General features: G+C 43.7%; 1 protein-coding gene across 3 annotated transcripts in view; it reads left to right on the forward strand.

Annotated features, from left to right (window-relative positions):
- The window catches only part of oscp1b (organic solute carrier partner 1b), an 80,459-nt gene that overhangs the window by 29,635 nt on the left and 37,267 nt on the right, over positions 1-13,557 (forward strand). For all 3 annotated transcript variants that reach the window (XM_038801716.1, XM_038801697.1, XM_038801708.1), the window contains 4 exons: positions 2,069-2,223; positions 2,665-2,832; positions 4,932-5,012; positions 6,585-6,688. In XM_038801716.1, coding sequence (XP_038657644.1) covers positions 2,071-2,223; positions 2,665-2,832; positions 4,932-5,012; positions 6,585-6,688 — 506 coding nt within the window. In that variant the 5' untranslated portion in view covers positions 2,069-2,070. The remainder of the gene's footprint in view (positions 1-2,068; positions 2,224-2,664; positions 2,833-4,931; positions 5,013-6,584; positions 6,689-13,557) is intronic.

The raw sequence follows: 13,557 nt of genomic DNA on the forward strand, positions 1-13,557 counted from the left end.
TGGACAATATCCAGGCTTGGGCTGACAAGTGGCAAGTAACATTTGCGCTGTACAAGTGCGAGACAATGACCATCTCCTACAAGAGAGGATCTAACAATCTCCCCTTGATATTCAACAGCATTACCATCACTGAATCCTCCATTATCAACATCTTGGGCGTGACCATTGACTAAAAACTCAACTAGGCTACCCATATAAATACTGTGGATACCAGAACAGGGTGTAATGGAATACTCTCCACTTGCCTGGCTAAGTGCAACTCCAACAACACTGAAGAAGCTCAATACCATCCAGGACAAAGCAGCCTGATTGATTGCCACCCCTTCCACAAACATTCAATCCCTCCACCACTGATGAACAGTAGCAGCCGTGAGTACCATCTACAAGATGCACTGCAGGAACTCACCGAGGTTCCTTAAGCAGCACTGTCCAAACCCATGACTACTACAAGTGATGGACCCTGGGATGATAACTCTCTGAGTTTCATTCTTCAGTCTGCTGCCATTTTCACTCAGAGCCATTGCATCCCTTCTGGCTTACAAAGCCTGAAGGAAAGCACTGATAGGGGCTTTGAGAGCCTCCCAGCATGTCTCGCACAGAACATTTAGAGTGTTGCTTCACTGGCCCCTGAGAGTGACAATTCAATAGTGGAGACATCTGCTGTCCTCTTTCAGGGTAACAGCATGACTGCTCCCCTATTAATCCATGTTGTCTTTGGTATGAGACTGAAGCCCAGTCCCGGCAGGCTGCAATCAGCTCCAGTGAGTGGTTGCTCAATGTGGACATTTTGGGTGCCCACAACAAAACTGCAGCAGACTTCTACTTGCCAAGCTGCAGCTACTAGGAAAACATCTCATAGGAAAAATGGAATAGCTAAGCAAGCAAACAAAGTAGACGCTAGAACTTTGTATGAGGATGATTTATAGGTGAGTATTAGTCATGTAACCATTGTCAAGTATTAGAGCAATGAAGTTAAATTAGCTGTTAGTTCTGGTCTTCATAACTTTAGTGATGTAATAGAAACACATTGAGTTGGAGTGTTCAAGGACATTGGCATGGTGGTGTCAGGAATGGATCAAATGAAAAGAGAGATTGTATTGGTACTCCAGGAAAGAGAGAAATAGTTCAGGAGGATATCTCTTCACCAACATCCTGCATTATAGCCCAAGCAACTCATACCACTGCTGTATGACTCTCTTCATCTGCATCCTTCAGATCTCATCCCCTTCTTCTTCTTTCTGCTCTATATCTTCATCCTTGGGCAGCTCAAAGATAACACTTTGAATGTAGAGCACGCTATGAATGATTATGAATCTTGACATTCAGTTTGGAAGGAATCTTTAAAAACAACCCAATTAGTCCTTTTAGCAGAATCATTGTTTCAAGAGGTCAATTCAGTCCTCAATCAGAATCCTTAATGCTGTGTGTCTTTTGTTATATTGGCATGCTCCATCTTTAATACATAATAGAGTCAGCGACATTAACTTAGTTAGTTCAAACAACGCAATTCAAAAGATACAATCTATATCTAAGCAATATATCTTGCCTGCAAGGATAGCTAGCTACTCAGTGCATTGACAGGTGAGCAATGATAGGCATGAATCTGGGTTGTATCTCACAGCGCTCCAAGATTCATAGCCATCATGCTGCACTTCTTCACCTTCTTCTTCTGGGTTCATATTCATGCAGTTTATTCCTTGGTTGGATGTGGTGACTCTCAAGCCGATAGAAAGTTCCCTTCCAGTGGACACTCTTTAGATTGAGATTTGGCGTTTTGGCAGGGATTTTGATTACATGAGCATCATAGCTGTACTTGACTCGATAGCATTCACATGTCCTATCAAGTCAAATATTGTAATCAGGCTAATTATAATTGATCTTCTCCCAGTTGTCACTTCCAGCCCAGCCCAATTAACACGGGACAGTTTTGGGATTGAATCTGCGATGTTAGTGCTAGGTCTGTGTTGTTGAGTTCGATCCTGGGCAGTGGGTCTATCCACCTGTCAATATAAGGAATACGTACAAATTATTTTTAAATAATTATATAATTCTTTCTGCTTTTTTTCAGTAATGAATGACATTATCAGTACTATGTTTAATAAGAAGTTCATGGAAGAATTGTTCAAATCTCAGGAACTGTATTCCAAGAAAGCCCTAAGAACCGTGTTTGATCGACTGGCTCATGCCTCCATTATGAGACTTAATCAGGCTAGCATGGACAAGGTGAATGGATCAGTGTAATTGCAGTGCTTAATCCTCTCAGAAATATTGGGTAAATGCAGGGTCAATTTTATTCAAAAAATATGGATACAAAAACGGTTTGTGTTCACCTTTAACAGCCATCGTTTGAGCCAAACTGTTGGACGCAGGCATTCTTCACAGCTCTGCCCTTTTGGTTACTTGAGTGGTAGACAGAACCATGGGGGAAAGAACAGCAGTGACCTGTAAACCTCTCAACTGTCCAATAAATGAAAATTTACACTCTTAGCTCAAGCACTAGCTTCACATCTTAGAGATAAAATATATAAGAGAAGCCATTGATAATCAAAGCCAAGGGTCATAACCTGAGAGGAAGAAAGGTGATTCTTGGTTGCAGAAAAGAATATTGTTTATTTTAACCTGTCTGCATTAGGTATCCATGATTTGTTTCCCTATAATCCCCAGCTCTATGACCTGATGACAATGGCATTCAAGTACCAAGTGCTGCTCTGCCCACGGCCAAAAGATATCCTCTTGGTCACGTTCAATCATATGGATGCAGTTAAGGAATTTATACGTGACTCTCCAAGCATTCTCAACCAGGTAGATGAGACATTCCGACAGTTGATCGAGGTGGGTGTTATCTTCACTTGATGCTAAGTTGATGTAACTAAGGCAACTGTTGGACCAGGCATGTGAATAAGAATGCCATGTAATACTAGTCTGCAGGCATCATTATGTGCACCATTTAGCATGTGTGATTGAGATAGATGGTGGAATGCACTGTTGTTTCTGGGATAGGTTTGTTTGACAACATGAGAGATTTTGGGAAGAGTAGCCAGGGTGGGACTTTTGAGCAGGTGGGTAATGATGGCAGAAAGGAAGAGGGGCAGTATCCGAGACAGGGGAACGGCTAACAATAACAGCTGTTTACAATATGAGCTAGCAGGGGACCAGGAAGGCAAACTGGCTGGTCAGTCGTTTGTGGGGATAGGTTCAATATGCGATCCTGATGCTGTACAGAAAATTACAATGAGAGTAATCAGAGACAGATTCAAGTTCAGAATTAGGGCAAGGAGGGAACCTTAGCTTGGCTTGGTAGGCAAAGCAAAAGATGGATTGGGCAGAGTGGTAAGAGAACCAAAGGGAAGAATCTACTTGACCTCATTCTGACTAATCTGCCTGTCACAGTTTATGTAGGATTAACCACTGCACGGTCCTTCTGGAGACAAAGTCCTGTCTTCACATTAAGGATATCCAGCATCATATTGTGTGGCACCATGCAAAATGGGATATATTTCAAACAGATATAGCAGCTCAAAACCGGTGCTATGGGCTGTCCGAAGCAGCAGAACTGTACTCGACTACAATCTGTAATCACATGACCTGGCATATCCCTCACTATCATTTTCATCAAGCCAGTGGATTAACTCTGGTTCACTGAAGAGTCCAACACCTTGGCATAACTAAAAATATGATGCTAACTTGGTGAAGCTACAGCACAGGATTACATGCATGTTAAACAACAGAAGCAGCATGCTATAGACCAGGAGTTCTCAACCTTTTTTAACCCATGGACCCCTTTTCCTCTTAATTTTTTTTTGTGGACCCCCATAGCCATTCCACAGAAAAAAAAGCTTCTTATATGCGTGGTAAACTAATCCTAAAGTCCATGTACCTTACCGTGAGGGTTGGAAACGGATTAGCGGTATTTTCGTACGTTGCCAAACTTATTCTAATATGAAAAGTAATGAAAAAAACTTTTTACTGACTAAATTGAATTAAATTACTCTAAAAATAACCAATTCATATCAAATATACACAGTTTCTAGTGATTACTGTGTTAAATCATTCATTAAACTTGTCAAGGAGAAACGTGGCATAAGTGTCAGGTCAACCGTGGGTATTTAATAAGCTGCTTCTGTCATTAAAGGTCCTCCGGGCTGTTCCTAGGGGACAATAGCCCGGGCAATCTTCAACAACAACTGTCATTAAAGCACAATAAACCCATTTGTCATCAACCGGTATGGATTTTTTTTTCTCAGAATACAGTACCACAAAAATAAACACAGCAAATGCACCTTTTTGGTTCTGAGCCCCTTCAGCCCTCAAGGTAAATTAGATAGATTATAATCTCTCTTTGACCTTTGTCAGTGCGAGAGAGAGAAAGGTGAATATTCATCATGAAAACAAACATTTTTTTCTTCTACTTGATTCTCAGTAATAACAATTGTTCTGAAGTAGAATTGCTCTATGGACCACTAAAATATCACCGTGGACCCCCAATTCGGTATTTTTTTTGTGTGGACCCCCAGTAATGTTACATGGACCCCCAGGGTCCATGTGGACCCCGGTTGAGAACCACTGCTATAGACAGAGCTAAGAGACCCCTCAACATTAGATCAGATCAAAGATCTGCAATCCTGCTGCACCAAGTTGTGACTGGTGGTGGGCAATTAAACAACTAACTGGATCATTCCTATCCTCAATGATGGGGGAACCCAGCGCAGCAGTGCAAAAGACAAACTGAAGCATTTGTAACCATCTTCAGCCAGAAATGCCAAGGAGGTAATCCATCCTGCCTTTTTCTGAAGTCTGCAGTATCACAGATTTGGACCTTAGTCTGGCTGGGGCATAGAGTTAACAGTGTTTAATACTGAAACAGATTATATGTTTCTGCTTTGCTAGTTTGGAACATAATGCTTGTCTTTTTTCCTTTCTCTGATTGACAGACATACAGCTGCCTACCAGCAGGAGAGTTTCAGCTCATCAGGCAAACACTGTTGGTTTTCTTTCAGGACCTCCATATCCGAGTAAGTGCACTGAGTTCCAGATTGCCCTGTGATACACCATGTGCACAAGTGGGTGGAACCTACTAAGTCTGCAACATAACAGGTGTATTGCAGAATCGCTTATTGTGTAGTCAATGAATAGGTGAAAATTCTATGCTTGTTTTTTGGACCTTCACACCTGTAGGAGCATGATGCCAGTATAGAGAAAGTAAAATGGGCAGTATTGGTTTGACCTGCATTTAAACACATCGCCTGATTTTTCCTTTTGATTGGCGTGGAAGAGATTAATGAAAGGATACAGAAAGGATTCACTCGAATGATTCCAGGTTTGCGGAAGTTCAGTTATGAAGATTGATTGGTGAAGTTGGAGCTGTTTTCCTTGGAGGAGAGAAGGCTGAGAGGATATTTGATGGAGATATTCAAAATCATGAGGGCTCTGGACAGAATAGATAGGGAGAAACTGTTCCCACTAGTGAAAGGATCAAAGACAAGAAGGAACAGATTTCAACTAATTGGTAAAGGAAGCAAAAGAGACCTGAAGGAAAACGTTTTCACACACCGAGTGGTTAGGATTTGGAATGCAAACCAATGTGGTGGAAGCAAGTTCAATTGAAGCATTCAAAAGGGAATTAGACTATTATCTGAAAAGAATGTGCAGGGTAACGAGGAGAAGGGGGAAGAATGCAATAAGATGAATTGCTCATTCGGTGAGCTGGCGCGATGGCCGAATGGCCTCCTACTGTGCTATGACAATTCTGTGAAGTTTGGAAGAGGCATAAATACAGCCAAGTATAATTTAAAAACATAAACAGGAGTGTCAAAGCCGCCCTGAAGAAGAGTCATGTTCAACACAAAGCATCGACTCCGTTTCTCTCATTTATTTCAGGAAAATATTGCAATTAACTTTGGGAAATTCTGTGAAATTGCTCTGCCACCCCTTTCATGCCCACCCCGCCCAAGTCAATCAAGCAAACGTTCCTCCGGGTGCTCCGGTTTCCTCCCACTGGTCCCAAGAGATGTTCTGTTAGGTCATTTGGACATTCTGAATTCTCCCTCTGTACCCGAACAGGCGCCGGAATGTGGCGACGAGGGGCTTTTCACAGTAACGTCATTGCAATGTAAGCCTACTTGTGACAATAAAGATTATTACTATTACTATGCATCTATATTGATAAGTCAGAGACTCCATGAACAGTGGTGATGGAGACGGACACTGAGTTAATGACCAGCAATTGTGGATTTTACGTTGATATGATATGTTATATGTTGATCTATACTACATGAACTGTAATAACTGTAATTATGTATTATATATTATGTACTAATTATAATTAATAACACATGCATTTATGGGGAGGCTAGACAGATAAATGGGGGAGATAGGAATAGATGACTACAATAATAGATTTAGACAAAGAAAGATGGAAAAATGTTCAACATAAACACGGAATGATGTGGTAGGGCCGAATGGCCTGTTCCTGTGCCATACATCTTTATGTAATTATATGCAGTGTATGCCTGCTGATCTGATTTTATCACTCTTTAATGTTTCACAATCATCGTCATTTATCGGGTCTTAATTTATCTCCACAGGTGTCCATCTTCCTGAAGGATAAAGTTCAGAATTCTAATGGCCGATTCGTGCTGCCAATTTCTGGTCCTGTTCCTTGGGGAACAGAGATCCCGGGATTGATTAAGTAAGTTGGATGGTCTCAATCCCACAACTGTCCCTAATTATGTGATGGATGTAGAAATTCTGATATATTGTATTTTATATTTGATGTGTTCAAATAATTACAGTATATCTGCTAAAGCTGAGATTAAGGGGTCGTAAAGGTGGGGAAATAATTGATTTTAACCATTTACTTATTTAGAGAGAGATGGTTAACGGAAAATAGTTTTGATTTTGGAGTTTCCCTGGGTGTAGATAATTTATGAGGGATTGTTTTTAATCCTAGCTAAGTAGGTCATGGGACATCTTAGTGGGAGGAGACTGGAGAATACTTTGTGCTTGGGATGCAGATTATGTCATTAATGGTAGGAGTAAGAACTGTCTGACATTTTGCAGTTTCGTCATACGATTTTAAATTGTATAGAAGTATCTGACAAGACAGCAGGTTTTTCAGGTTGTTCCTGGAAGGGTCTCTCTCCACAGGTCTGCACAAAGAAGCAAGTAACCCTGATTGTTAACATTATTTATAAGTGGCATTTGAACTGTATTGGGTTGCTTAATTGGAATAGGCAATGGAAGGCGTAGATAGTGAGTTAAAAGTTTTTTTTCCCCTTTTATATAAGAACTGTTTTAACTGTTAATTGTAAATCTATTTCTTTGTCATTAACATGGTTGATGCTTTGTTTAAGTTAACGTTTGTTTTCCATAAAAGATACCTATTGTTCAACAGTTATCACTCCTGTGGTTTAGTAGTCTTCCCTCAAAGTCTAACAAATTGCAAATTGTTCGGATTCTCATATGGGATCCTAATAATTATAACTTTTCTCATTCATGATTTCCTATACACATTCTCATCAGATTGGCTTTGATCTTCATTGTGGTAGAAGGAAAACTAATTGCTTTAACTGCTTATGATCGCTTATTCCTTACTTCTCTCCAAATTCCACACATCTGTCCATGGCAAGTAGGTGATTTGTTCAGTTTTATGGCAATTTTTCACCGTAGGTCCTTGTTGAATGTTGTTTAGTCACCTTTCAGTAGAATTCTCAATTCTATCGTTCAAGTTGTCCTTTAAATTACTCCAAGACTTTTGTTTGCACTACCCTACCCCAAAGACCATTTCCAAATATTTATCACTCTTTGTTTGAAATTCTTTCTAATAGCTGCGCAAAATAATATGATCTTCACCACACGGCAACGACAGGAGAAATGTAGGGAACAGCACCAACCCTTGTACCTGGCCTTCTCTGAACTCACAAAGGCCTTCAACGCTGTCAACCACAAGGGATTCTCGAGCATCCTTCTCAGTTTCAGCTTCCCCCAAAAGTTTGTCACCATCCTTCATCTGCTCCATGATAACCATGTTCCTAACCAACAAATCCAATAGAGACCCAATTCGCAATCAGACTGTGGTCAAGGAAGGCTGTCATCGCACCAATACTCTTCTCGATCTTCCTTGCTACAATGCTGCATCTCACTCTTAGCAAGCTCCCTGCTGGAGTGGAGCTAAACTACAGAACAAACAAGAATATGTTCAACCCCCGCTGCCTGCAGGCCAAATCCAAGGGAGTCCCACACTTTGTCGTTGAACTACAGTACTTAACCAATGCTTGTGATTGTGCACACACTCGGAGGCTGAGCTCCAAGCCATCGTCAACACCTTCACCGAGGCATACAAGAGCATGGACCTTACACTAAACACATGTGAGGCAAATATCCTCTACCAACCTGCCTCCGCCAAGCAGCATTGCCCTCCAGTTATCCAAATCCACAATCAGGCGTTGGACAATGTGGCCACTTTCCATACCTTGGCAGCCTACTATCAACAAGGGCAGACATGATGACAAAGTTCAACACTGCCTTCAGTTTGCTAGTGCATCAGTCGCCTGTTGAAGAGAGTGAAGACTAGGATCTCGGGACTATATCCCACTCTCCTATATCACTCAAAAACATGGCTTATAATTAGAAGGCACCTAAGAACCCTGGAGAAGTACCACCAGCACTCCCTTCGCAAGATCCCCAGCATTGAACACGAACAGTCAGCTCCACTGGATGGATCACATTGTCCGCATGCCTGACACGAGACTCCAGAAGCAAGCACTCTATCCGGAGCCTCACGTGGCAAACAAGTCCCAGTAGGGAAGAAGAAAGGCTTCAAGGACACCCTCAAAGTTTTCTTGAAAATGTGCAATGTTCCCACTGACACCTGGGATTTCTTGACTCAAGACCGCCTAAAGTAAAGGAAAAGCATTCTGGAAGGAGTGAACACCTTTGAGTTTCATTGCTGAGAGCAAGCCGAAGCCAAGCGGTAGCAGCGAAAGGCGCATTTGGAAATCTGGGCACCTCATCCACCCGCTCCTTCAATGACCATCTGCCCCACCTCTGACAGAGTCTGTCGGTCACACATTGGACTCCTCAGTCATTTTAGTGTGGAAGCAAATCACCCTTGACTCTGAGGGACTGCCCAAGAAAAGGAAAATAATAAATGCATTTCAATGTTGGGAACATAGTACATTTGCATCTCATTATCAGTTCCATACACCAGAATCATAAACCACCGCCGCGGAGCACAGAGGTGAGTGCAAAGCTCACGGAGCGGCTCCGCATATTAAGGGGGTTGACTCAGGGTCTGCCAACCTTTTGGCTTGGGAGGTAATCAGCATTTGACTTGTGGGGCGACCGGGGTCTCACTTAGGGGATGACTGGGGTATAATTTGAGGGAGACTGGGGCAAGTATCGGGTGTTGACTCCAGGGTACCGGAGGGTGGCGACTTCAGGATACTGAGTGGAAGACTCCAGGGAACAGAGCAGAAGACTCCAGGGAACTAGGACAGAAAACTGTCATGTGTGAAAAGCACCATTCCTGAGGATGCTTTCTGCTGCCGGGTATCTGAGAAGGATCTCAAAGAGAGAAGGTAAGCCTAGGTGAGCATGTTGGAAGAGCCTCACAGAACGAAGGGAAGCCTGGGAAAGTGCGATGGATTCTGGGTGGGTGGGTAGTCATCATGAACTGATGGTTCCACTCAAATCTGGGGAGAGGGGCATTCTGGCAGCAGGATGTTGACAAGGGCAATACTAATGAAGAGACATGTGAGTGATCAGTATCCCATTGCAGCTGAGACAGTTCAGCTGCAACTCAATAGCCATGCCTGGAATTAAACCAGTCCACATTTATGCCGACTCAAGCACCACTGACGCGTGTAAGTGTTAATGCACTCAACCTGGGCAGGTAGATGCCAGAATGGAACCCTGGCTCAAAAAAGAGTAACTTTTACTTTCCTTTTAAACGTGGAGGAGCAGAGTCACAGAACCACGAATTAGCTTCAACACCAAGAAAAAAAATTTAACAGAAGGGAACAATTGAATTAGGATACTCCCCTTTTTACTCCTCCCTGAGCATCATAAATGTACACAGATTTTACCTTTAACACAGATTACAAAGGATATCTTAAGCTACAGTAACAATAAGTCCATTTAAACACATAGGTTTATTGTGGTCAAATACACTCCCCATTCGGAACCCAAGTGAATATCTGTGGCATTTCTCCTCAAAATCCCCCCAGATGTTTGTCACATGAGAGTCTCCAACTCCACTCCCCAAAAAATCGCATTTTAAAATCTTCTTTCACAACAATGCTTTTTCCATCAGCGGTTTGTTTGCATTCTGAAATCCAGTCTAGGTTTTCAAAATGACTCTCCCAAACAAAACTTCCCCTCCACTTTTAATAAAGAAGCCAGCATCCATATTTTACAACTTCCTGTTCAGGATTTCTTTGTCTTGACTGTTGAACAAACTGTTTACGGTAGCTTTAACTATCAAATCCCACACTCTATTGAGCCCTCTCTCTTTGATACTGCAATGAGGAGAATGTATAAAACATGGACATGGTGATTTCACTGTTATTATTCCTGCTCATAGGCAGGAGAAAAGAAGACTTGCCAAAGAGAGGAGCAGAAGCGTGAATAGGAGAGCATGGCAGTGCTTGCTCCACATGCGGTGGATGAACTCTGGAGAGCCATCACTAGTAGGCACCTCGCTAGATCCAGGATTTACAGACTGTGCATAATATACCAGTAGATGGCCGAGAATCAATGTTGCTAGAGACTACACATGTCCAGGGAACTGGTTGGTCACTTTTGCCACCTGCAGGATTTGGCGCCATGGGTCTTGGAGGACATCCACTGCCAGTGTCGCTGTAAGTAACTGCAGCGCTCATTGTTTGCATCAGTGGTTCCTTCCAGAGCTCCACAGGTGATCTCCACAGGATTTCACAAGCCTTCACATTCAAGTTTATCCAGAAGTTGACGGATGCAACCTTCACAAGGGCACACAACTTTGTCTTTTATGACTGGGATCAGGCAAGCCAGGGTCCAATAGTGATGGGTTTTACACAAATCTCTGGCTTTCCACAGGTGCAGGGTGCCATCGACTGCACCGCCATAGCACTCAGATCTCCAGATCAAACAGTGAACTGTATGGGCTTCCACTCTTTGAATGTTCATCTGGAATGCAAATGCATCAAATGATCCTCCAGGTGTGTGCTCAATTCCCAGGGAGCGTGCATGACGCCTACATTCTGAGCTGCTCTCGGTTCACTGACATGTTTCAGGAACCACAGAGGTTGCAGGGTGGGCTCCTCAGGGACGAAGGATACCCACTGAAGACGTGGCTGATGACGCCTGTGCAGAGGCCATAAAGTGCAATTGAAATAAGGTACAACGAGGCTCATGCTGCAACTCGCATTTTGGTGGAGCAGACCTTGGGGACGCTGAAGATGAGGTTCTGGTGTCTGGACCAGTCTGGTGGAACACTGCGATACAATCCGCAGACGGAGTCACGCATTGTGGTCACTTGCTGTGCCCTGCACAACCTGCCGTTGCAACATGAGAAGAATCGGCCTGAGGAGGAGATGGAGGAGTGGCGCATTTTCTGGGAAGAGGAGAATATTGAAGAGAAAGAGGTTGAGGAGGTCCTCGAGGGAAAGCATGTCATCCATGAGCAAATGGTGATGTCCAGATGAGGCAGGCGAGCACGGCATGTGTTCATTGCTGCTAGTTTAATCGAAGGTGACGAGGACATCCAGTGAAGATATCCCTTTACCTTCACGTGGCCTCTGTGAGCATTGCTGTCCGATATGAGTGATGGTGTACATCTTGTACTGCAGTTGCCCATAATTCTAGAAGGGTGATGATGATTTGCAGTGGGGCAGTGTATTGATACTCACAAAGCTTCTGTGAATGTCTGGCTGGCTGATGGCAGCTTGCTTGCTGTCAATGACTAAGGTTATATCATGACGATGCAGTGCAAAACCTTTTCACTTCTGATTTTATGGTATTGTTTGTGAGCTATACCCTTGACCTTCAGTGTCACCGGGTAATGGAATGGGAGAATCAACCGTACCTCAAAAGGTGAAGAGAGCACATAAGAGCAATGACTGGATTGAGAGACACTAGTCCTGTACATTGTGGGCAACATCTTAATTTCCTATGAGACATAGGCGTTACAGATGTGTTAAGTCCCTGTGAAGGAACACCAGCAACTGGAAACCTTGTTCAAAGCAAATGCAGGAGCCATTGAACTGAGCCTTTTCTGGTGCAGGAATCCCATTTTTAGGTTGGGACTACAGGAACACAGCTCAGAACAAGGAGCCACAGAAAGGGTGCAATTCGTGAGTTTCGTTACACAGGTGAATATTATGTACAAATGCTTAACACCTGTACACACGCTGTGCAACTAGAGCCTCGTGACCTTTCTAACCCTGCAGCTTGTCTTGGGGCATCCCCAACATCCACAGCGGAGTTGGATGCAGCCTGCTCTCTGCCATACCCTGTTGTCTGTGATGACATATGTGGGCATCCTCTGGAGGGCCCCCACCGCTTTCCGGGTGCTACTGTGTGGCAGTGTCACCATCCGCGGCCTGTGGAGCTGGAACTGAAGCAATCAAAGGAAGAGGGGATTCAGATGGGTGGGACACTGCTAGAGTTACCTGAGTTAAAGGCCATAGGGTGTGCACCAGCTGATCCTCCCACCTAAGGGTGTCTAAGGACCCTAGTTTCCTCCTTGGGAAAGAGGGGCAGATGGAGTGAGCTCAGGAACACTGTCCTCTGGCATTGACACCGATGGACCTGAGCGAGTGCAAGATTCAAGTCTTTACCAAGATCCCCATGGCAGCTTTCACTCTAGCTATGTTGACCTCATTGCATTGCTGTTTCAGCACGATTGCCTCAGACCTGCACCCTTTAAATCTGAGGAATGTTGCTGACATCCCTTCCTGATGTTCCTGGCTTTGCCTTTGGAGCTCCAGCAACTGAGGAATGACTGGGTCCGGAGTCACGTCATCTGACTGAGGCTAAACAGATTCCTGGCCTTTGCACCCTGGGACATCCCTGCCTCTGCCTGTTGTGGCTCTGTGTGATGTGCTCACCCAAGGTTGTGATCCCAAGGCTACTCTAGAACTAGGTCCTGTCAAGGTGCATGTCTTTGTGCTGATTGAGGGTGTGTGTGAGCACTGTGACAGTTCCTCCATTTTGGGTTTGTAAATCCCTCCTCTGTGCTGCTGGGGTCAAGGACCTGGATGGTGGACTACCTTGGCTGTTTCCCAGATGTGTCTGCGAAAGAAATGAGATGACAGTGCATGGGGGGGATCTTAAGAAACAGAAGACATGATTCACAGCTTTGTTGTCTGATGGATGATGCAGTGCTAGATCTTCACTTGGTTCATTATTGCCGATCCCACCATCAGCACAGGTGCAGTCAACATCTCCCCAGCCAGCTGGATGGCTATCGTTGAAACTAATTTGGACCTTGAGTTTTGGCATTCCTCCACCCATCTGGGATCTCTCCCTCTTGATGTGCACCAGTTTTGCCTGCATGTAAACAGATGGAGAGAGTGT

The sequence above is a fragment of the Scyliorhinus canicula genome, chromosome 1, assembly GCF_902713615.1.
Source record: "Scyliorhinus canicula chromosome 1, sScyCan1.1, whole genome shotgun sequence".
NCBI lineage: Eukaryota > Metazoa > Chordata > Chondrichthyes > Carcharhiniformes > Scyliorhinidae > Scyliorhinus > Scyliorhinus canicula.